The sequence below is a fragment of the Carettochelys insculpta genome, chromosome 6 (genome assembly GCF_033958435.1).
Source record: "Carettochelys insculpta isolate YL-2023 chromosome 6, ASM3395843v1, whole genome shotgun sequence".
Classification (NCBI taxonomy): Eukaryota; Metazoa; Chordata; order Testudines; family Carettochelyidae; genus Carettochelys; species Carettochelys insculpta.
The window spans coordinates 40,377,501-40,403,142 of record NC_134142.1 but is presented as its reverse complement, the minus strand read 5'-3'; the positions used below and the strand labels follow the sequence as shown (position 1 = coordinate 40,403,142).

The 25,642-nt window shown below is 44.9% G+C and overlaps 1 protein-coding gene across 16 annotated transcripts in view; it reads left to right on the top strand.

Annotated features, from left to right (window-relative positions):
• NRXN3 (neurexin 3) overlaps positions 1-25,642 on the top strand; it is a 1,384,038-nt gene that overhangs the window by 626,417 nt on the left and 731,979 nt on the right. For 14 of the 16 annotated variants that reach the window (XM_074996672.1, XM_074996671.1, XM_074996675.1 and 11 more), the window contains 4 exons: positions 2,966-3,085; positions 7,575-7,956; positions 8,330-8,520; positions 9,081-9,254. In XM_074996672.1, coding sequence (XP_074852773.1) covers positions 2,966-3,085; positions 7,575-7,956; positions 8,330-8,520; positions 9,081-9,254 — 867 coding nt within the window. Of the gene's footprint in view, positions 1-2,965; positions 3,086-7,574; positions 7,957-8,329; positions 8,521-9,080; positions 9,255-18,163; positions 18,191-25,642 lie in introns of all 16 variants that reach the window. The other 2 variants (XM_074996679.1, XM_074996677.1) reach the window with 1 other exon arrangement.

The following is a 25,642-nucleotide window of genomic DNA, read 5'->3' as shown; positions in this document are numbered from 1 at the left end:
GACATCTTCTTTCTCCTCCTCCTTTATTGTCAGGAATCTTAGTATGCAGAGCGAGGTGCATCTTTGAGTTTCTTTGCTGTCCATCTGCTCTGAAAGTTTTGCCTCTTCTATACATGATATCACAGCTAGTTGCCATGGTGCTGTAACTGTTAGCAGATAAGTCAGGTGGGGACTGAACAGTAGGTGTCTTCTTGAAGAAATATCTCACTTCTTATGTGCATGTGGACAGAATTTTTGAAGGCTCTTGTCTCCTCTCTAAACATGGTTTGACTCTCAGAAATGGCTATTTGCTTTGCACACCTTCACAGTCAATATGTAGGTCCTGCTTCTGCAATTGATAGTGTGAGAGTTGGTTGTTATACCACACAAAGCAACACTGTCATATGTGAGGCTCCAAATAGGCTCAACAGTTCATCAACACGCTATCAGTTGCAGAAACAAAACCTGTGTTTGTTCATTTACAAGGCAGCCTGCCAACTGTGCAAATGACTTCAACATTACAGCTGGTGGGATGTAGCAAAAACAGTGTTTATGAACACTAATTCACCTTTCAAACACTTGGCTAGTTTGACTAAGCTTGTGGCTTCTTACTCTTGACCCTTTATGGGATTCCCTTTGTTGGAGTATCCTCAGTCACATACAGATCAAGGGGTCAAAGTGTGGAAAACGGTATTACTCTCCTATTGTAGAAGTTTCATCTAATGAAGGAGCATTAAGCCCTTAGTTTGAGAATTGTTAAATAACAAATCCACTAACAGACATTAGGACCAGTTCATAAATGGAAGAAAGTCCTGAATTTCTCAATCATTTTGTTTGCACTACATTTAAACAGCCGACAGAAGCTGACAGATTCTTTCTTTATGTCATAATTTGTTTTTATGATGCTACAATCAGCAATGAGATGATGTTGATATATGAGGCAGAACAGGACCCAGCTGGCTTTACCATAGCTTTGTTGGCTCTGGGCTAAGTGAGAACTCATTTGTTTCAGTACAATCAGCAGCTGTGGCTCTGAGCCATGTTGAGTGAGAAGATGTATATTTACTCAGTCACATTTCTGACCATCGCCTCAGTTGACTAAACCTTATAGAATCCCAGTCTGTATAGAAAAGATGTCTTAACATCTGAAAGTACAATAAGTACTAATCATTGTTTTACAAAGTACCAGAACAATGGACATGCAATGTAAACCAAGACTGGAGCAGCAGAGGTAAGTTTTGGATAATTTCAATGATGTCAAAATAGCTTCCAGGACTTCTGCCTTCTATTTCCTCTGTGGTCTGTGCATTGTCCCATATTCAGTGGACACTATTAAAACTCCATGCACAGTCCTAGTTAAGTGCCCTAACAGCAGTAACTTCTATGCAACCCTTGGAAGAGGAAATACTGTTTCTAAAGGAGCCTTCTGTATTGCCACAGGCTGAACCTTTGCTGGCCAGTCAAATAAATAATTTCATAACATAGGCTATGGGCCAAATTGTGTTCACACCCATTTTAAAATCTCATGCAGCTGCATTGAGATAGGAATTGCGGAGACATAGCGTGATTTCCTGGTCAAGGAGGAATTGTCTTTGGAATTACACCATACAACTCACCTTCTTTAGAACCAATGGAGGAGAGAATGATCCTCCTCACCATGCTAATGACTGTGGCTGCCCTGCTTTTCCTTAGGTCTTTGTCTAAGCTGGTGGGCAGTAGGCACTTGGTTGCAATCAGACTTTCCTGCCAACCATGACAGAGAGCATTTTTTTCTGATTGTCTTTTCACTGGTTCATTTTACAATTTCTGAACACAGTGGACAACTCTTATGACAATTGACTCCAAAGTGGACAAGTCATCTGGGTATCCTATAAAGTCTTGACCTGTAGCAACTCCTGCTATATCTGTCAAGATTCTTGCCATGGCTGTACCTATGCACATCAATTCTGACCCCAACCTGCCTTGCCCATTGCTTCCTGGGCTCCACCTTACACGGCTCTGTCAATACTTCTGAGTCCTTACTTGCATCACCTTCTGCTGTAATAGTTGTGGGCTTTCCACACACACCTTTGTAAAAGCAACTCTGTGCTAAACTGCAACCCACACGTCCAGTTTGAATTTAGCACAATCCCCTATTAGATCTTCACTCACTGGCTGACGTGCACACAGTGCCACAGTTTGAGAATTAAGAGCAATTAGCGTTTCAAAGGTTTGGCTGCACAGCATAATGATCGGAGGATAAATCTGAGCATATGCAGGGGAGGACTTGTAGGACTGGTTTCCCTTCAGGAGCATTGTTTGCAAGGAGAAATGTGTTTTTTTTTTTTAAATTGGAAAAAATTCTCAAATGGAAAAGCCCTGATCTGGGAGACAGATGTGGTTGAGAATGCTGGGAGTATCTGTAGGCAGGCTGTTTGCTTCATGGTTCTTTGGCAATCAGTCAGTCAAGTTGATGTGTGCCTGGTCTTGGTAGGAGACCTGTAGGCCAAAATCAGCCTGGTGTGTATTACGCTAAGCCTCAGGAGGCCCAGTATCCAGAAGAAACAATTTTGTGGAATCTCTAACATCTAGTGGCATGTTGCTGCTCTTCTGATGAGAGAGACTTAAGAAAGCAGAATTTTAGTTCAGTGCTGGTTTCATTCCAGAATTATTCCCACTATCAGCATGTTCCTTTCACATTGTGTTACCCTACATGAAGTTAGGTTGGCAATGATGAGTTCCAGGGAAGATAGGAAAGGTGTTGAGCCAGTCCCCTACATCTCTGTGCAGGTGACTTCTTAGGATATAGTGAGTAATGATCTTGATCCCCTTTGGGTGGAAAAGAGGTAGGAGCTGGGGTTTTGCTCCGAGGGCTGGTCTCTTTGCTATCTTCTGCTGAGCCGCGGCCAGTATCACACCAGGGTGATTTTGGTGACTCTCCTAATCAGACAGGCACTGCAGTGTAACAGGGTCTGTCTTTAACTCTTGTACTTATCGCTGTTCCCAGGCAAAGGACCTGAAACTTTGTACGCTGGGCAAAAACTGAATGACAACGAGTGGCACACAGTCCGGGTGGTACGGCGCGGGAAGAGCCTCAAGCTGACAGTTGATGATGATGTAGCTGAGGGTGAGTGCAGTGTTTCTAGTCTCCCATTGTTCTCAGCTTCTTTTTCAGCATTCACACGCACACTTCTTTTGTCGTTTCTTCATCTTGCTGTGAGGGCCTCTCAACAGGGGATCACTGTGTTGAGAAGAAACAAAAAGAAGTCCTGTGGCACCTTATACATTAACAGATATTTTGGAGCGAAGCTTTCAGGGGCATAGACCTGCTTCATCAGATGCCATATCACATTGCATTTGATGAAGCGGGTCTTTTCCCATGAAAGCTTATGCTCCAAAATAATTGTTAGTCTATAAGGTGCCACAGAACTTCTTGTTAGTTTTGCAGATACAGACTAACACGGCTACTCTTCTGACACTTGTTTTGAAGCCAGTTGTAAAGGGCTCTTTCTCCCTAGCCAGTGGGCACTGGAGCGAACCCTGAGAATATAGATGCATCAAAGAGAATTTACGAGGGCTTGAACTCCCCCAGAAGGCAACGAAGCTGCAGAGATGTTACAGGCAGAAGGAAGTGTCTTACTTGGCTGTTGGTTTTATGCCTGCATGCAGTTTGTGAGGGAGAAATGAGAAGAGACCTGTATTGCCAAGCCCTAGCATTCAAAAAATGTTAGAACCCACTCCAACCAAAATTGGCCTAAAATCTTACAATTTTTTAAAAATAAAATGTAGGTGTTTTTATCATGTGGTCTTGCAGCCTTTACGTTAATCTTTCCCCATCTCTTCAGTACAAGCATGGGAGATAGAACCATATTCTAACTTTTTTAAAGGAAAGCTGAGATTCTCGCATCACATGCCTCTGGGAGCTGGAGCTTTCAGAAGAATACTTGCTATCTCAAGAGAGTGGTGATAAAAGCGTTAGAGTTAGCAACTCGAGGAGAAGCCGCATGGAAGCAGCCAATTAAGGCAGCATTTGCCCCCCTTGCAACTCATCCTGTTCAGCCAAGTTCTAGGAGTATTTTCTTCCGAAGTCCATGAGACCTCCAGAGTGAAGCTCCCAGCAGTGGAGGGCATTACTTAAGTGTCTTTTATCAGGATGGGGTTGTGGCATCTGAACAGAATCTGGTTGTAAGCAACTTGACAGATGAAATCTTCAGACAATAACACCCCAGAGACAGGGAGTAAGGTTTGGAATGACTCTAGTTGTCTTGCTGGCCCACCAGCTAAGCACAAGGGGTGGTTTTTGAAGAACTTGATCACGTGTAGGCTTTAAATCATTGGAAGTAAATATGTACTGTGTGGTGTGATGAGAAATGGAGTGGGAGATGCCCAGCAAGATGAAGAAATCCCATCTGCTCCTTTATAGACCTAGCAAAGGTGCATTTAGTATTATAGCATACAAATTATTTTGCTTAAGAAGCTATTTTTCAGCTTTCGGATGAATTTGTAGCTTTGCCCCTGTGCTGGAGAACACAGTAATGGTTCTCATGCATTAAGAGAAATTCTGAAAGTGATCAGTACCAACCACTAGATGGCACTTTCATCTTACAGCTCAGAAAAAAAACAACAAAGTCTAGCGGCATCTTGCAGAATAACATAAGCTTTCATGAGTTGCTTATGCCATAATCAAATTGTTATTCTTTAAGAAGCCACCCGACTCCTTGTTGTTTTTGCTGAAACAGACTAACATGGCCACCTCTGAAAACAGGTGACAAAGGTGCATACAAAGTGCCTCGTGAAAGTCTGTTTTTCATAAAATGAAGCTTTTCAAGACAAATGATGGAATCATAAAATATGAAAACAGTGTGTGTGTCCATCTCCAAATATTTGTGACTACCAAGCTCAGATTGCAAAGTTAAACACTTGAAAGTTAGGAAATGCCAGAATTGTGGTTGTCTGCATTTCCGCCTTGTGCCTATGCATTACGGTAGTCTTGAACTACATGATGACATGCTACTGTTTTCTGCAGGGACACCTATGTAGTACTCAGGATGGACCTGCTATGAGGATGAATTAGGGGTGCATAGAAAAGGAGGCTATTTTATCTAAGTTCCCTGCATTGTCTATTGTAGAAGATGTCTAGTGAATATGGAATGTTGTGGCAGGAAAAGATGGAGTCTGATGAATAAGGCCGTTTGTTAAATGCTGCACTACTGATCTGGATCCTATTTTTGCCTCTGCCTGCGAGTTTCTCTAGGGTACTTGTCAAATCACTTAAACCCAACTTTTTATGAGCGGTCACAGATTGTGCGTTCCTTGCTTTCTGGGAGCCCAGTATGAGAACCTGAGGCCCAATATGCAGCTATACTGAGTGCTCAGAACAGAAACAGAAGTTCACTTGAGATGTGCTTAGCTGCATGACATGCTGTGTAATGCTAAATGTCTGGAAAAATCAAGTCTAAAGCATTCTAAACCAGCTACACAAAACTAGTGGTTACTTCTGGTCATATAATGCAGAGATACTGCCACCGTCTCACCTCACAGGCATCTGTGAAGCTCTTGAATAGTTTAGAAAAGCCCACAAGGAAGTGTAATAATTTTGTCTCCAGAGGAGGATTTGCCTAGTGTACAGCAAGTGAACATAAGGGCCACACACTGAGCAATGAGATGAAAATAAAATATTGAATAGTTGTTCATTAATTGAGCGCTATCAATTCTGTGCACTGAATGGGGTGTAGAACTCCTGGGGGAAAATAGTACATGCATTTTAATACTGTCTTTATTTGCATAAGGGGGCTGAATTAAGGATCACAGGCAAACTAAGGTTTTGCATGCCTTAACTTGTGAGTGCTTGGCTTTGCAGACTTAATAACGTTCTTTGAACACTGTTTTTGTGCATAATGCATAAATAAGTGTGCCAGATCGGTTCTGATATAGAAGTACAATATGTACATGTAATTAACAAAATATGCTTTAAGGTCCTGTAACTAGAAATTTTGTTATACTGAATAATGAAAATTCATCACCAAGACATGTAGAGCCCAGACCATGCAGTAATTTGGTGTTTGAAGTTAACGAGGCTGTCTTATCTGTTGTCTGCTGGAGCGTTAACCCCCTACCACGCAGCTGAACAGAGCTAAGCAACAACCAGAATAACATCAGACAGCAGGAGAGGCCATTTTCCTTGTGCAGAGCAGCAGAGTGAATTTTTAACACATTATCATTTTTATGACTGTGTCCCTGTTTTTCACTCTCTTTTTTTTAACCTCATTTCACCAGTCATCAAACTAAGCACCGAGAAGACTTATTTCAAAAGTGTGTCTGAATTGATTTTTTTTTCCCCCAGCAGGCCTGATCCGGCAAGCTGCTGAGTGCCTTCAACTTCGATTGGTTGTACTTGGAGCTGAGGGCACCTAGCATCAAGCATTGATGGAGACCTGGATTAGGAAGGGAGACCTTTTCTCCCCTCCAGTGCTGAGCATGCTGTAGGAGCTCAGTACACAATGGCTATGTCTACACTAGAAGTGTCTGTCGACAGTAAGGTCTGTCGCCAGCGTTGTGTCTGCCCTCTGTTGACAGAATGGCTGACTTGAAGCTCTGCAAACAGGGCTTCCTGGTGAACCAGAAGCCCTCTCTGTTGACAGAAGTGTCTATGCTGCACTTCTGTTGACAGAATTCCTCAAATTTTCAAGGAATAACACTGTCCAGATAAAAGCAGAGTTCTGTCGAAACTCTGTTGACAGAAGGTTTTATGTGTGTAGACTGTGCCCGAGTTATGTCGACAGAAGGCCCCATCTGTCGACAAAACTCTCTGGTGTAGACACAGATGAGATGTTTAAGTGAGTCTTCTGAAAGCTGAATGAAATCTCATTCTTCCTCCTTTCCTCATTACCACCTTCTTCCATCAGTCCCCCCCTCTCTGTGCATCTGTTGCTTCCCATCACTCTGTTGCTGCGTGTTTCAGTGAATATGGTACCATGGCATATGTGGCTGTTATGAGCATGTTTGCCCTGTTTCTGTAGGATGGGGTCTCTGTGATAATGGGGTAGATTCATCAGGGTTTTCTAGGCTCTGTGTCAAGCACTGGTGTGAAGCTGAAGTTTTTTGTGTTATGATAGCTCAGTGGTTTGAGCATTGGCCTGTTAAACCTAGGGTTGTGAGCTCAATCCTTGAGGAGGCCATTTAGGGAGTGGGGCAAATAGATGTCTGGAATGGTGCTTGGTCCTGCCAAAGGGACAGGGGACTGGATGAGATGACCTCCCACGGTCCCTTCCAGTTCTAGGGTGTGTGTGTGTGTGTGTATAGGACAGAAAGTGCTAGCAACTCAGGCCATTAGGGGCCTACCCTTAGAAAGGAGCAGGGAGTTCACAATCCACTCATCCTCCACCTTTCAGAGTGACCAGAGGAGTGGTAGTGGCTTTTGTAGTATGGAAACTTATCTACTAGGAAGCGGTTTGAAACCTGCCCATGCCAAACTCATTTCACACACAGGCTGCCTGCTAGGTGATAACTTTTTCCTTACTGATTTGGAAGCCTGGAGGTGAATTGCTCCTTAGCTTGTAACCAGTCCCCTAGCATGCTGGGTTTTCTACATATTTCCTCCTGTTTGCGGCATTCAGGAACAATGGTTGGTGACCACACACGCTTGGAGTTCCACAACATCGAAACAGGGATCATGACAGAGAAGCGGTACATCTCCGTCATCCCCTCTAGCTTCATTGGACACCTCCAGAGCCTCATGTTTAATGGGCTTCTCTACATTGACCTGTGCAAGAATGGCGACATTGACTACTGTGAGCTGAAAGCACGCTTCGGTCTCCGCAACATCATCGCTGACCCGGTCACCTTCAAGACCAAGAGCAGCTATCTGAGCCTAGCCACCTTGCAGGCCTACACCTCCATGCACCTTTTCTTTCAGTTCAAGACCACATCAGCTGACGGCTTCATCCTCTTCAACAGCGGTGATGGCAGTGATTTCATTGCAGTTGAGCTGGTCAAGGGGTGAGTAAAATCTGTGCTGTTTCCTGAAGGTATTCAGGTAAGCCTGAGTCATGCTGTGGATAGACTTTAAAATATTTATATAAAGAGAGAGTCCTCTGGCTAGTCAATATTACTTCCTTTCCTTTTAACTGAGGCATATGGTGCAGTGGCTAAGGGTAAGACTGGGGCTGCTCATTTCTGTTCCTGACTGCCACTAACTTGTGCTGGGTGGAGTCTCTGATGTGTTATGTCACTTATACCTAGACACAGTGATCCTGCCTCGTAAAGCTTTCACTGAAATTTGCCTAAGAGGCTATCAGCCATGCTTGGAGAAAAACCAGCAGTAGCTCTGGATTTTCCATATTATCTGAGCTGATACACATGTTGTTTGCAGGTATATACACTATGTATTTGACCTTGGGAATGGTCCTAACGTCATCAAGGGCAACAGTGATCGGCCCCTTAATGACAACCAGTGGCACAATGTGGTCATCACCCGCGACAACAGTAACACGCACAGCTTAAAAGTGGACACCCGGGTCGTTACTCAGGTTATCAACGGTGCCAAAAATCTTGACCTTAAAGGTAAACTTCAAAAGGACGTCATTGGCCCTTTGGGCCTGCAGGGTGGGAGAGCATCAGCCAAGAGGAAGCTGCATAACCAAGCACCAAGGAAGGTTGAGGATGTGTTGCGGGGGCTGGGGGTTCTTTGAATTTCATGCTGTGCTCACTCTGTTAGCAAGTTTTCTAAGCACCATAATTTGCTGTTCTAGCTCCTTCAGAGACTCATGCATGCCCACACCACAGAATGACTCCTTAAACACAGTCACCCTTCTTTGGTTAGGACAGGCCACTTCTGTATTAATCTTTCATTCTAGATCTAGTGCAGCACTAGCAGGTCTAGAATGGCAGAATGCAGAGAGTGGCAGGACTGAGAACCACTGTTTATGGGGGAGCACAGGACTAAGAATTGGTGGTATCTGTCAATATGGAAGCACGTTAGTAAAGGTGGGTGGGAAGGGCAGCTCCAGCTCCCCTTCTTTCTGTGTCCGTGCAATTCATTTAATGAACGTGAGGGAAATCCAACTCTGGAAGATAAGTTTATTTGCCTTTTGCTTTTGTCTTTTTACCCTGTGTATCTCCAGGTGATCTCTACATTGCTGGCTTGGCTCAAGGCATGTACAGCAACGTCCCAAAGCTAGTAGCCTCACGTGATGGGTTTCAGGGCTGCTTAGCGTCGGTGGACTTGAATGGGCGACTGCCCGATCTGATCAGTGATGCTCTCCACCGCAGTGGGCAGATTGAGCGTGGATGTGAAGGTACAGCTCACCTGAGTGACATTCCCCTCTCGGGCAGCCCCCCTTATATCTTCACTGGCCCCTGCTCTTCTGCTCACCAACTTTACAGGCCATCTCATCAGTTTGCTTTCATTGTGATGTCCTTCACTGCCATCAGCATGTAATGGCCATGTTAGTAACCTCCTCACTGTGCAGTGCCTGAGCGGAGGTGACCACTGACTGCCAATGGCCATGTTATGTACTTATATTCCCCAAGGATTGTGTCTCTAGCAATGGAAGGATATTGAGTGTGGAGTTGGTAGCAGACTCCTCATGCGCTTTTCCTACTGAGATCCATACTGATGCTAAGAACATGGGATGTGTTTAGACTAGCTCTGGAGCAGAGGTTCTCTGCTGTGTTCCTCAGGCCACCATTTGTCCCTGGGGACTCTCTTGGGATTCCATGAAGCTAAACATTTTGAACACCATGTCGTGGCAGGGAGGATGGAGGTTTGGGGGCGAGAAGAGAATATTCCTCTCCTCAAGTGGGTCTCGCAGGGAGAGAGTCGGAGAATGGCTGAAGGTGCCTTGTCAGGCATCCGGATAAAGTGATTTCTAGCCCTTTAAAGAAGAACTTATTATCTAGGCCAGACTTCTAGCAATGAAAAATAAAAAGACTGACTGTAAGTACCCCCCAGCTCAACCACATGCATGTGGCATGGCGGCAAGGGCTCAGGATCTTGTTCTCACAAAGCATGGGCCCACATCACATGAGTTAGATGATAATTTCTGTTGGTTTGTCAGTAGTGTTATGACTTACATCTCTTTGTAGATGAGCAGTCACTATTGGAGCAAACTGATCTTACATGCTGATGCAAAATATGTGCATTTCTGGACCAGGCTTTAATTCATGTGGACCATATCTGTTAGACAGCCCACACGTAGGATCAGATCCTTCTATCCATATGCATGCATACCAGCTGGTATGGTACATTCCCCGCCTTGCTAACAGCTAAAAATTGGCCTCCATGCCCTGGAAAGTCTCTTCCTTCCCACTGGGGATGTTGTTCAGCAGTTTTGGAAATTGCAGTGTAGTGTCATGTCTCCAAGCCTTCAGGAGCTGTGAAGCCTTAAAGCAGCAGCTCAGTTTGAAACCAAACCCTTCCCTACAGCCCATCAGTTGGGTGTTCTGATTGCAGGGAGTATTTTATCCCAATCCTGCTGCTCAATAAAAATAACTCCATCAGTAACTGGTGGGAGTTGTTTGCATACTGGGATGAGAAAAAACACTTGATATAAAGCTCTCTTCTCATAGCATTGGTGTGTGGTACATAATAGCCATAACCATGTCTTCTTCCTGCCCCAGTACAACTTTTAATGGGTCCATTGGTCTGGACACGTCCCCTCTAAGTTGCATTGAGCCTTAGAGCTTGTAGTTGTGCCTCTTAGGCCTGTAGCCAGGGTGCCAAACGTGGGAATATTTTCTCTCTTACAGTGTTGCTTTCAGGGCTCAGGAAAAGTCCCTTTGCTTTTCTAAAACTGCCCCTTTGGATTTTTCCCAGCTGTCATTCCATTGCCAGGAAAACCTTTTTACCATATCACGGGTTTCTGTTAAGTGTATATAGTGCAGTGTTTGCGTGTGGGATTGCTAGTAATGCTCATCCCTCAAGTTCCCTTCATTTGCTTTCCTCTCTTTTGGAGACCCATGCTTTAGGCCCGCCCTAACTAGGGCTGGTGAAAGACTTCACCAGATCCTGGGAGAAGTGGGAGTGGGTGGGATGGGGAGGACCTCAGGCCCAGGATCCCAGGAAGGGGCAGTACTGGAGGATTAGCCTCCTCCACCCAGCCCTCAGTGCTGCCTGGACTGTGCCACACAGGCCGATGGTGGTGATTTAAAGGGCCTGGGGCTCTGGCCACTGCTGCTGTGGCAGTTGCAGCCTGAAGCCCCGGGCCCAGGTCAATTGTCGCCTTTGTCCTCTGGCAGCCGCCCTGTTCCTGACTGAGGAAGGCTGGCTAATGCTGTCCTCGGAGCCAGTGGTCACTGGTCCTGGTCCAGCAAATAGGATTCACTTAAGTGACGTGACCTATTTGCCATCTCCCAGAAACAGAGCCAAGCTGCGGGCCAATGGAGCTTGGATCCAAATGAGTGGTTGCCTTTCCCACTCTTAATGCCTAGGACAGTTGCTCTTTGCCAGGGCTGTAGCTACTACTACATCTCCCTGCCCCTTCTTTCTGCTACAGCGTCAGCTCACAAGCCATTCTGACAACGTTAGCCTGTGCACTGTCCCCAGTAAGTGTGCCAACATGGATCTACTGCACAGGGGCTCTGGCTCTGGGTGGCTATGCATGGAGCTGCTGTGACGGGGGAGAGCTCCCTTACCCAGGGCCCTGGGCTGCAGCCTGTAAAGTCCATGTGTCTGGGCCATCCCTTCCTGGCAGGGGAGGGAAAAGGTAGCTGTGTACTGCCATTCCTCCTCCCTTCTCCCATGCCCCCAGCTGGAGCATTGTCACCATGAGCTCTGGAGATCCTGTGCCCTGAGCTCCCATAAGCTGAGAATTGCAGCCAATAGGAACTGCTGGGCTGGTACCTGTACATATGTGAAGCATCACAGAATGCCTGTTTTCCCCTCCACCAAATGAGAGCTGCCCCAGGTAAATACTCTGCACCTCAATCCTCTTCCCCATGCCTGAAACCCCTCTACCTTTCTAGCTCCCTCTGAGATCCCACACCCCAACTCTGAGCCGCCTCCTCCTTCCTGGCACTCTCTGAGATCCTGCACCCCGACCCTGAGCCCCCTCCTACCCTCTAACTCCACCCCAACCTGCTGCCCTGTGCCCACTCCCGCACATCTTGTCCCCAACCTGCACACCATACACCTCAGCCCCAGCCAGATCTCTCACCCCTACAGAACCCTGAGATGGCTCCTACACTGCCCGCCTCTTGGCCTCCCCTCCCCACAGTTTGTCCATTGGCAGAATGAATTTTATGTGCACCAGTATGGAGGTGGTGTGACACACATCATCTTCACACTGGTGCACATAACAAAATTCATTCTGTACATGGACATAAACTAGAGGGGATACTCATCAGGCCACCCTTGCTGATGCTGGTAGGCACATCCTTCCCTGAGCTGCATCCCGGGAAAATCAAAACCTAGAAGACAGAAGCGAGAGCCAGTGCTTTCGTCCTGTCGTTGCAGACACATGGACCTTCCAAGGTAACTCTTACCTTACCCACGTCGGCCATCCCTGCTCAGTGTCCCACAGGAAGGTGCTGAACACCCTAAGCTCCCTGCTAGTGTGCCCTGGGATAGAAACAACTAAGGAGCCAAGGGAGTGAGGAAACACCAGGTTGTTTTTCCTGCCTTTGGACTAATGTCACAGCAGTCCCCAGGGCTGTGATGTGCAGTAGCCAGGTGTGCACTGCCTGTTCTCCTAACCTCCTTGGGGTAGTGGTCACATGCCACCTTCCTTACACTGCAAAAAGTGTAGCACTGAATGTCTGGTGCTGATTTAACAGTCTGTTTCTGTAGTGGGTACAGGGTAGCGTTGTGCCCATCCTGCAAGGCAGAGGGCCTGGACAGCCTTTGAGTTCCATGCCGTCAGCTTAGGCGTATAATAACATTTGGAATAAATGCATTTTTGAGTTAATCTTCAGTGGTGTGTTTTTGATTTTGGGAAGGAAGAAGGTGGGTAAGTGATGCATCCTTCTGATCAAATCTACTTGAGAAGGGCCTGTCCCGGAACAGTGAGGAGACAATGCGCAGACTCTCTGGGTGGATTTTCAGCAGTGCTCAGCATTAGCCTAACTGTTCCCACCACGCTCTTTGGGAGTTTGAGCTTTATTTCAGCAGGAGCAGATTTATGCTGATGCAGGGCACATTGGAGAATCCAGATGTCTGTGTCCAGAGTCTGATCTTCAGAGCCCAGAAAGAAAAGGGTTTCTGCCCTCGTGTATTTCCAGGCACATAACCTCTCCCCATTGTCCTTCCTTTCCTTACACCTTCTCCATCCCTGAAATCACAGCTGGATGGCATTTTTCCTGCAGCTGCAGGTTCACTCTGTATATGGGATCAACCTTTATGTTTACCACTAGTATTGTTTTTTCAGGGGCCTGTCCCATATTTCAACTAAACAGGAATTTTATTTTCATGGGGAATGTGACAGGGAAGGAGTTTACTTCCTCTGCCACTTATGCCCTTGGTAGCCTTCAACGGGTCACTTAACTTCTTTGGATACATGATTCTCCTTAACTTCCTGTCTAAATCATTGTGTAACATTGATAAACAGTACCATCTTCTATCCAAGAGGTGGCTGCATTTCAGTGGGGGAATTAGTCCCTTTTCTACCTCATCAGAGGTATTGTAAGGTTCTTTAGGAGAGTTCAAAATAAATGCCATTTATAGAAAAGTGAGGGGTTATTTCTGTAGCATTCTGCAGCATGTGTACAGGAACAACTAACTGAAATGCAGCCATCTCTGGCATAGAATGTGTCAGGTCTCAAACTGTTGTGTAGCATTTCTATGCACATTAAAGACCTGAAGGCAAGGGTGACTCTGGATCTAATTGGCATTGCAAGGAGGAGTTTGCCATGCAGAAGAAAATTACCCAATCTGCAACCTGAGGATGGCAGCAGAGCAAATGTAACCCACTGGTTGCTTTGTGTTACATATCCCCTTTGGTGCGTAACTCACAAAGGATGTGGGCCTGTTCCAGCCCTAGCTGTGCAGCTCAAGTTGTAGCGATAATTCTTTCATCTGTAGAGGGCCCCAGTGCAATCCCAAGTTTGTTGGAAAACCCTGGGAAATACCCCAAGAGAGCTTTATGTTTGGCCAAGCATGGACTTATTTCAACCTAGACATGGATGCTTCACTGTGAAACAAAAATACAAGGCGTACTTGAAACGGCAAATGAGCTTGTGAAGCTGCTCTCTGTGCCCTTTTGCAGAAGGCTGGGTCTGTCCTGTTTATTGTTTATCCAAGATCACTTGGCAGCTGTTCCCTGATCACACAAACCTTTGGTCAGTGTTAGGCTGGCAGCTTCTGTTTTCCTGAAAGGTATTTAGTAAAGGTAATAGCTTTGCTGCACCCTGTTGGGAGGAATTTGTCCATGGCTGATGTTGAACACGCAACCCTCCTGTAAGTAAGGTCATACTGGGTTACTTGTTAAGGAATGGCTATAACTCATGTGCTCTAGCAAAGTCACAAAACTGTGCCTGGGAGAGCAGCTACAACAGAAGTGATCCTGGCACAAATTGGAATTGGGCCAGCAAATCAGCACTGGGAGCCACAAAACCTTTTGAAAAGGGATCCTCAGATTTAGAAAGAAAACAAAACACAATAAGAACAGAAACAAGGAGAAGGCAAACCAGCCTGCTCTGTTGCTGATTGCAAGGGTCTGGGAGTACCACTCTGTAAACGTCTACAAGACAAGTAAATACTGCTACGTGTAGGAAAGGGGCCTCACACAGAAAATGAGCAATGACTGTTCAGGAAGAAGTACTGCAGAAAAGGATCTAGGACTCCAATAGCCCTAGAGAGGAACCCTGTAAGAGGGCCCCCGCCCATCCAGGCAGCTGGCCTGACCTCCCCTTCTCTGTCAGATCCCCTTGTCCTGGACTATCCAGGTCCTGAGGGTAATGGACCAGGGAGACACAACCTGTATAAGAAATAATCAGTTCCTGGAATAGATGTCCCTGGAGCTTGTGGAGTCAGTGTCAATAGAGGTGTTTATCAGCAAGTTAGACAAACACTTCGTGGGGTGGTCTAAGCATACTTGCTTCAGTAGGGAAGGAGAAGAGCACTAGATGACCCCTTGGGGTCTCTTCGAGCTAGCCTTAATTTCTGTGATTCTATAAACCTGAACAACCCCCTGTCTGCTGTGGGCCTCATTGTCCCCATCTGTACTGGGGGATGTATCAGCGCCATATGAATGGACAAACATGAAGCACAATTCTGTTTTTAAAATTCTTAGTGGTCATCAAGTGGCAGGCATTACAGAGGAACAGAGTGTTGGAAATTGACGAGGAAATAAACTTTCCACATGTCACCATGTGTGATTCGCCATGTTCAGGGCTCTGGAACCTGTGGCGGTGTTTGGCAGCATGGGATCCTTTCTGAGAGACAGGAACAACCTGTATTACTCGTGCTGCACCAGGTAAACACTTGGAGTGGTATTATAAGGCTCCAGGTAAAGGGTTTCTATAGTGTGGAGTCTATGTGGCAGAAGTAAAATGGAGGATAGAGTGAACGTGAAGAAGATGATGAGGTCTATGAGGGATAACTCTCCTTCAGAATAAACCAGTGACGCTTCAACTCAGGCCAAGTCTTTTACAAAAAAGTGCTTTCCTATGGACCCCAAACCTCTGGCTGAATACTTTATCTGTGGTGTAACTCCATTGAAATCAAGGGCTAAATTTATCCCAGGGTGCATAAGAGTCAAGATGCAGTGCACTGAATTTTAACCCCATGAACCTAATGTAAAGGAAGTTCTGATCTGGGAAAATGTTCTGAGCTTGAACTATAATGACTAATTGGTATGTATGATGTGTCCTGAGGTCATTTTCATTGCTATCATTCATTTGCCCTGTGTTATCCTGATTCTCCGTTTCCCCTACCAGAGACTTTGCTCCTTTTGCTGAACACATGGACCAAAGGCAGCCAAAATAATCCTTCACCTCCCAAATACCCGTTTCACAAATCTTGGAGGTGGCTTAGCTAGAATGTCATTACAAATTTCTCTTCTCCTGAAACACAAGTCCTGTGTGCCCAAGAGAGTCTCTGTCGCACCTCTCTCCACACACACTTCTCTTTACCTTTTTTGACCAGACCCACTGAGAAGATGGAGCTGAGCTAAATATCTCCACAAAGCAAGAGCAAGTAACTGCTGTTTAGCTGGGGGCTGGGTTTTTCCCATGTCGCCATTTTGCTCTTGGGATGGACTTTTGTCTCTCTTAGCCCAACTTAATCTCTTGCCAAATCCTGACATGAAGTTCTCATCTTATGCGATGCACCACACTGGATAGTTAATATTTGGAATTTGCTGCAGCATATCAAATGCAGGGACTGGATAATTTATTGACTGCTGCATTTTGAGTACGGTGAGGCTTGTGAGCAGGAGAGGAGGGATGGTAATCGAATGTTATACTTGTAAACTAATCAGTGAATCATGTCAAAAAGGATTTCACTCACTATATCTCAGCTTATGGGGAGAAGAATGGTCATTCTTCACCTTTCTGCAAAGCATCCGAGATTGGCCAGGTTGAGTGGAGGCTAGCTGACGTAACAGGAGTCTGATACAGCTTTGCAACACCTCTGTAGTGTATACCATTGTATGGTGCTGGCACTGTGAACACCGATTTCACAAATTCCTCCTGATGGTTTGACCCCTGGATCCGGTCAGAAGAAGCTGAGGAGCTGGGCAGCAGGAGAATCCTCATTTGTTCTGCACAAAATACTGTCTCTGGGACGAAGTGGCAAGGGTAAAGGCCTGGAGAAATGGACGCTGTTCCTCTTCATTTGAGAGACCTTTGGAAATTTTACGGGTCTGAGTAATGGAGCTTCTCTGAAGGGGGAAGCAAAAACATCTGAGTGCTTTGAAAAGGGAGGTAATTGTGATCTTGAGTCTTTCATGGGCTGTGGCTTGTAAAATGATAGCAAAGGTTCAAGATGTTAAACCTTATAGGAACTGCACGTGTGCTGCTATTGCCAATTCCAATTTATAGAACAGTAAATGTAAAAGAAGGGAAAAATAACACCTGCTATGAGTCTGTCCCAGCTCTGAAGTAGTAGCAGCGCTTACTAAGAATAATAAGCCACAAAGGTTAGTGCAACCTTCTTATCCACCAATGGCGAGGACCAGTGTTTTATCAAATGTTCCTGCCACCGAGTGAGCGGTCAGAGAAATGTGTTATTCAGGAGCTGCTGGCTGCCCCCATCCCCGCTCCCTATCCAAGCTGAAGGAGAAAACTTTGATCAAAGTTTGAAACATCAAATCAGTGTGTCTTCTCTGTATATGAGCTGTCCCCGTAGTGGGGGGGGCACTTGTCTGCTACCAGCACAAAACTGGGGGAGGGCGGTGGTCTTTTCTGTGATCCTTTTTCTGAATGCAGCTTGGCTGTAGTTGGGTGCTGGTAACATCACAGTTTTCTCTATGTCACATATACTGCAACTGCGAAGAAGTAAATGGGCCACAGAGATGGGATTGTCCTCTTCTCTCAAGCGTGTATGGGCTTCTTTCAGAGCTGGGTATAGCACCTGGGCAGCAGGCAGCATATGAAGGGAGCTTCCATGGATGAAGAGAATCTTTGGAGAGGACTGTCCGTCCCTCATCGTTCACCTAGCCTTTAAACAAATTCGCCTATCACTTTAAACAAAAAGCCAACAGGCAACTATGATCTGAGGGAGGGGAGCAGCTTTGTGTTTCCAGCCTGCTTCAGATGTTGCAAGGTGATAAATATAGTCGTAGATCACCCATTAAAGGTCAAATAGTGTTTGGAGTCAAGTTGATTCTAAGTATTTCTTGGTTTGGAGAGGGGCGGAGGGGAGGGGCCTCCTGACATGATGAGTACACATCATGGGGCACTGATGGTAATGCTATGTAACTGGGAGTACATCGGGGATGCTGCTGTTTTTGTTCTGGTGTTTGTGTGTGCATGTGTGCGAGAGAAATCTGTTTTTCCCCATCATCTGTGCTTTGTCATCTGATACAAAACCTGCCAGCATTTTGGTGGTGATGGTTAAGGCAACAGTGGCTGCCTGGATCCTTCTACTTCCCCTGTGTCTGTGGTGGTTGCAGTGCTCCTCACATTTGTATTACCTGTGCCTCCGGGTTGTGTTTGTTTTTGTTTGTTTATTTTCAGTGATATTCTGATTTATCTGCCTTTTTACTAACCTCTGGTTGTTTTTTGTTTCTGTTTTGTTTTATTCTTTTTCTGTTCTTTGCTAACAAAGTTGAGTTGACCAAAGCTGACCTGCAAGGTAGAGAAGGTTCTTGTTCCCATTACTAGTTTGGACTGAAAGATGCCTTTTGTGTAACCTATGGTGCCTTCAATTTGGATGCAATCACACCTCTGACACAGCAGCTGGTGGGTTTGGCAAGGAACTCAGGGTAACAAAGAGGGTGTTTTTCAGTGGCTCAAGAGGTTTGACTGTTTCACAGATTGAAAGTATCCATAATTGTCCAGGCTGATTTCCTGAAATGGTTAATGATTGTTCAGAGTGAAAAGCTGCCACTGAACAGCTGGATGGTAAAATAAAGATGGCCATTAGTGCTTTACAGGACAGAAGGGCCAGCTCGGATTCTTAATTTCAGTGCCATTTAGGGAGGAGCAGAGATGGCGATGGCCATATTAATGATAGTCTTTGAAAAACTGAAAGAGACATTTGTGATTGGTATGGAAAACACTTCTTTTGAATTGCAACTTACAAAATTCTCTATTAGCAACAATTAAAATCACTTAGTGCTATACAGCACTTTACAAGCATTAATCAAACAAGCATGCAAATATTGGAATAAATTAGTTCTCATGAATCTCAGGTTAGTTCTGATAATTTTTATTTTATTACTAGAAACCTTGAATTGGATGGTTCATCAATAAGTATCATCAAGTATTTAGGACCATTCCCTACTGGTAATCCATGCTTGAAACTCTCATTTAGGACTGTCAAGCAATTGATAAAATAGATCTTGATTAAGCAGGTGATTTTTCACACTGGTTATGATAGAATGCTAATTATTTCAATATGTTGAATGTTCTATATTTTCCAAAATATTGATTTCAGTTACACCACAATACAAAGTATACAGTGCTCACTTTATATTTATTTTATTACTAATATTTGCACTGTAAAAAGCAAAAGATGCAGTATTTTCCAATTTCCCAATGTAAATACTGTAATGCAATCTCTTTATCATTAAAGTTAAATTTACAAATGTAGAGTTATATAAAAAGCCTGTATTAAAAATAAAACAATGGAAAACTTTAGAGCCTGTAAGTGCACTCAGTCCTGTTTCTTGTTCAGTCAGTCATAAAGACAAACTAGTTTGTTTACATTTTCAGGAGATAATGTTGCCAGCTTCTTGTTACTGTCACCTGAAAGTGAGAAGAGGTGTTTGCATAGCACTGTTATGGCCTGTGTCATAAGATTTTTACATTCCACTTGCCCAAAAGAGTCATGTCGCTTCATGCTTCAGCCATTATTTCAGGGGACATGTGCCCATGCTGACAATGGTTTCTGCTCAATAGCAATCCAAAGTTTAGAAGACTGATGAATGTCTGTTTTCACCATCTGAGGGAGATGCCACCAGAAAAAGATAGCTTTTCTTTTTGGGGGGTTCAAGTTCTGTAGTTCATGCAATGGAGTGTTGCTCTTTTAAGATCTCTGAAAGCATATAACACACCTTATCCTTCTCAAATTTGGGAAGGCAGATCAGATTCCTAACCCTTGAGTTGACTGCTGTAGCTATCTTAAGAAATCTCAGATTAGTGCCACCTTCTTTTTTTACTCAAATCTGCAGTGACAGTGTTCTTAAAACAAACAATGAGTGGAGTCATCTTTTCAGACTGCTATAGTACGAATTATATGGCAGAATGTGGGTAAAACAGAGCAGGAGACATACAACTTTCCCCCAAGGAGCTCAGTCACAAGTTTAACTGAGGTACTACTTTTTTAGAGCACATCATCAGCATGGATGCATGTCCTCTGGAATGGTGGCCAAAGCATAAAGGGACTCAGTCCTGCTGACCTGGGGACAAAGGTGCATCTGCCCCAGATCGTGGTCATTCAAAATGGCCAAGGGTTTTCAGCCACTGGTACTACAGCAGCAACAGTGGTGGTTGGAGCCTTGGGCCCTTTATATTGTTGCTGGAGCATCATGAGGTGCACTAGAGGCAGCTTTGAGGACTTCAGGGTGAATGCTAGAACAGCATGCTCTGAGCAACATTGAGGGGCTGGTTGCCCCCGTCCTGCTCCTTCTGCCCAAGGCCTTGCCCCTTCTGGGAGAACAAAGCTACCTCCCCACCTTGCTCAGGGGCCTGGGAAGTCTGTCGGCCCCACAGGGGCATGCAAATGTTCAGCATATCTGGAATGCAGTGTTGTGGCTACAAAAATGCTGTGCCTGTTTTGACTTTCAGGTGATGTAAATAAAAAGCCGGCATCGGTATATTCTGTAAATGTAAACAAATGTGTTTGTCTTCACATTTGGCTGAACAAGAAGTAAGACTGAGAGAACTTGTGGTCTCTAAAGTTTTGCATTGTTTTCTTTGTGAGTGCAGTTATGTAACAAAAAACCCCTACATTTGTGAGTTCTTCATTTGCAATAAAGAGACTGCACTACAGGACTTGTTTGAGGTTATTTGAAAAATGTTTATCACTTTTTCACTGAAAATATTTGTCATCAGAAATAATCGAAAGTGAGCACTGTACACTTTATCTTGTAACTGAGATCAATATGTTTGAAAATGTAGGAAAAAACATCCGAAATACTTAATAGGCTTCAATTAGGATTCTGTTGCTTAACAGCATGATTAACAGTGTGATTAATTGTAATTAATTGCAATCACTTCGTTCAGTTAATCACATGAGTTAATTTTGATTAATCAACAGCCCTAATTATTATTACTTACCGTGAGAGGTAGCTGTGTTAGTCTGTAACTTCAGAAACAACAAGCAGTCTTCCTGTACCTTTCTATAGCTTTCAATGGCATGGATTTCTCTTTATTACTGAATAAACACCAAATAATTAATAATAAGCAGTCCTGTGGCACCTCAGAGACTAACAAATTTATTAAATCATAAGCTTTTATTAGATCATGGGTAAAACTCACTTTATCAGATAAGTTGGAGTGGAAATTAAAGAATCCAGGGTACATATAGCAGCCAGGAAAAAAAAAAAAAGAAAAGGAAGTTGCCTGTCATTAGGAGGATCAGTTAATGAAGCACATTAGGCTGGATGTGTCTCATTCATAGCATGTGATTTAGAAGTGCAAATATCAAAGGCAGGGAAATTGCCCTTTTAATGTGTTAACCAGTTAAGATCGTTATTCAAGTCTGTGTTAATCGTGTTAAATTGTAAATGATTTCCAGTTTTGTTGTCTCTGTCTGTAACTGGGTGATGAAATTCTTTTGTAGAAGAATGGCTTCTTCTAAATCCATTGTTCAATGTCCTGGGAGGTTTAAATGTTTCCCTGCAGGTTTACCTGTGTTCCCATTCCTGATATATGATTTGTGTCAGAGACTGTCTGATTTGGGCAGTATACATTGCAGACGGGATAAACCAGACAGTCTCTCTACCAAAGTACGAATGGACACAAATCAGACATCGGGCATAGGAACATCTCTCAGGTCAGTGCTAGGCTCTGAAGTAGAGTTCTATCAAATTCCCTTTGCCAATGGGAAGAAGAAAGGAAAGTGCTGAAGGCCCTATGGCAATGCGCAAGATCCCCTGTTTCACAGGGAGAAGAGCAGGGCTCTCAAAATGAAAAGGAACCATGCAGAATGTGCGCCGATGTGTAGTGGAGAATCCAGAAACCACAATCGGTAGCAGTGCGGTCATTTCAAAACCTGCGTCTCAACTGCTAACCGAACCCTGTTTTTGTCTGTGGGGTGGAGGGAAAGTGCCTTTCACACCATCCTAGAGAAAAAACAGTCAAGCAGCACTTTAAAGACTAGCAAAATAGTTTATTAGGTGAGCTTTCGTGGGACAGACCCACCTCTTCAGACTATAGCCAGACCATTGAGTCTGTTCTGGTCTGGCTATGGTCTGAAGAAGTGGGTCTGTCCCACGAAAGCTCACCTAATAAACCATTTTGCTAGTCTTTAAAGTGCTGCTTGACTGCTTTTTGTTTTGATAGTGTGTAGACTAGCACGGCTCCCTCTCTGTTACCATCCTAGAGAAAGAAAGACGGGGTTAGTTGCGGTCTTTGACCTCTACTCTGCAGTTGGGGGCAGCTCAGGCAATTTGTACAGCTGAGTGCTGAGTCTCTCAGAGGTTGAGATGAGAGTGTGTCGTGCCAGCCCCCAGCTGTCAGCATCCTGTGCAGCTGGTTTCTGAAGAGTTTGCATGGAAGAGGAAAAGGGAAGGATTATACGTGGAAGTGTGTGGTGCAGAGTGGGAGCTCAGAAATACATGGGAGCATAGGTAGCTTCAGAGCAAAGCTGATCTGTGGTCTCTACTGAGGTGCACTGGGAGGGCTGGGAGATTTGCATGCTCCTGCACTTTTCCCACATCAAATACTTTCCCCACATCAAATTTCCAGTCTGGCACCCTGGGAACCTGACCAGTGTCAGATGAGAGAATTTGACGGACTACAGGAGGTCAGTATTACCTAGCAGCATTATCACTATTTCTACTGCCTGCTGGACATGTAGAAGACATTTAGGGGTAAATTAGAGCTGAATAAGACCACAGAACACTGAGAGTCAGGACTGGCTGTTGTAAACAAATTTTGTGGGACCGCAGGAAACGTGGCCACACCTGTGAAAAGTGGCCATCCAGCTAACTAAAATTGTGCCAGATTATGGATGTTGACGGACTAGAGCATTCCGTATTAGAGAGGTTCAACCTGTACCTTGCTGCTTCTGGGCCTCAGTCTCCATTGCCCTCCAGTAAATCTGTCAGTAGCTCCTTGTGCCTGTATAGGCTGCAGGTTCCATTGACCTGTTAGGTTATGTGTGACTGCCCTTGAGGCACATGGAAGCTCTTGAGCATATATTTCTGTAGCAGAAGAAATCACGAAGTACATCAGGTCCAATCTGACGTTTAGCCTTGGTACTCTGAAGCAAAAAGGCACTAAGCAATGATGAATACTTGCTCCATATTGGGCTCAGAATAATGATGGTCCCTAAGCTTCCCATTGTTGTCTCCTGCCAAGTGGATATTTGCCTGTCAGCAGCAGAACACTGACCATGCTGTGCTGTAGCTTATCAGGAAAGGGAGTGCTCCTCTATTATGAGGTTTTTCAGTTTCAGGAAACCAACCTTTGCTCTATGGTTTTGGATATCTCAGAACACTTGTGAACACTAAAATGTCATGAGAGCAGGCGACTCAGTTTCTGAGCTGCTTTGATTTGAGATGGGGTGGGAGGAAATCAATGAATGACATTTTTGTTGTTCACACTCAGGACTTTCAGTCTTTTCTTTCCCTTCCCTTTCTTATTTTGCTGTGAATTTCCATGTTTGGTCAGTATGGGACGTTTCCAACACCCATCCACTCCCACCCCATTCCCCATTTGACATATTCCTTTTTATGCAGTTCAGTTTTTGTTGTGCAGCTGTTTCCATTCCCACTCAGGGCTTGATCCCCTCACAACCTCCTCTGGATGAGGAGAGCGGGAAAGGTGGGGCTGTGTGTAGGAGGGTTGTGCCCAAAAGCCTGTCAAGTGAGTATAAAGGCATTCTCCATGGGACACCGTTGCTGCTAACCCCCTCTTTTCACTATAAGTGGAATGTGTTTTTCTTGGGTGATTTGTGTTAACAGGGGTATTCAGCCAAGCTTGTCCTGCTCCTTTAAATTCCATGGCCAAGCCACATGCTGAGAGCAGAAGTATCAGGAAGACTCAGCAGACACAATGGGGATCAGGTGTTCAGAGAGCTCAGCCTCCATTTGAGCACCTAAGTACATTGCTGGGTGTTGCAAAGATCTCCATGCTCTGTTCTCAAGGACTCAATCACCAGCACTTCTGGCACTTTAGGCAGGTGCTCAAATGGAAGCTGTACTCCTTACAAAAGCCCTCTGCCACTTGTGTCTACTGAGCACTTGTGAAAATCTGCCCTTACATTTTTAAGGTTTGTTTTCCACTTGCTTGGCTAAAATCTCTTTGTGGGATTCCTGGTTTATGCTGCCTGTGATTTCGCAAAGGACCTGATTGTGTTTGTGTTGTGTAATTGTTTGCACTTGTGCAAAGTGGTAATAAAATATGACCATTGTTATCAGGAAGTGTTTTGAACTCACATTACACAAGAGTGATACAGTACAGGAGAGGAGACGATCGAGCTCTAAATTTACCTAAACAATACATCAAAACGATTTTTTTTCTAACATCACATAGGAATCAAAGATAAAGCTTGGTTCTTTTAGCCTCCTCCTTAATCCCCCATAGGAGAAAGCCTTGGAATTAAATGGCCTAGTGGAGCTGAAGCCTTGAGGGAGTATCCGACCATGCTGGCTTGCCCCTCATGGTATTGGCTCTGCATCCTCTAAGCAGAGAGTGAAAGAAGACTTTCTTTGAAAAGTAAAAGGCAAAGAGAAGCACCCAGGGGCACAATGTTGATTACAGAGTAAAATGATAACCTTATTATAAACTTTTTGTTCAAACGCATATACATCCAGTACACTGTTGTCAGACATTTTTCCTCTGTGGTTCATATAGGAGTGCTGCCTCATGTTGGTATAAAGGACAAGCCACCCCCACACCTCCTCAGTTCCTTCTTACTGCCCATAATGGTGTTTGAAGGATTTTATCTGGCCATTGTGAGGGGTTTTTGTTAATTTGTATAGAGGTGTGGTTGGGGGAGTCCCTTCACTAGCACACCAGGAGTAATGTTAAGGGCCTGGAGCTCCAGCCACTGCAGTGGTAGCCAGGAGTGCTAGGCCCTGGAGCAGTTACCCATCTCTCCCAACTCCCTCAATATTTTGGTGGCCTGACTATCAACTCTGGCACCAGCAGCACTGGCACCATTGAGTTTATGGATGCAGTCTGCATTTGCCCACCAGCCAGAGGGCAACCCCACTGCTGTCAGCTCTGGAGACTTACTCTGAAGCAAGGGACTTATGGAGTTTCTCAGCACTGGTGTCACCAGTGGGACAAGAGTCCTCCCACCCAACACTGATGACTGCAGGTCAAACTGTGCCAATGACCGCAATACAGCAATCCATGTGTTGCCATTGAAAGGGAAGAGAGCTCTGAATTCTCTGGTAGTGTTGTCTGTGGACACTAGGCTCTGATCACCAGCACCAATAGGATCAGCCCGCTCATTGGCCACTCCAATCAGGTGGCTATAGGGCCTCAGGACCTCTTAAAATATTCTTTAATATCCAGGTGGAAGAAGTTCATGAGTCATCCCACAGCCTGGTTGATGTTTTAGCCCCATGGGACCTTTTCAAGTGGCACTTCCGATTAATGAGGCCATCCTGCAACCCACCAAAGTTCTTTCCTCTCCCCATCGAAGTGAGCAGATCATAAATTTTATATACCCTCTTAAAGGCTCGAGCACCTCTACACCCAGTGTCTTCTGGGGCCACCTGTGGCCTGAGCCACCAATGCAAGAGAGCACCAGAGGCAACAAGCCTCTGCCTCAAAATTGAAGGATGCTAGAAAACTCACCTGTTTGGCTGAAAGATCTATTCGATGGCTGGCCATATGGCTAAGCCATAGGCATGCTGGGGCACGCTGATTTTAGCCTTTGGCTTGGTGCCATAAAATGTAGAGA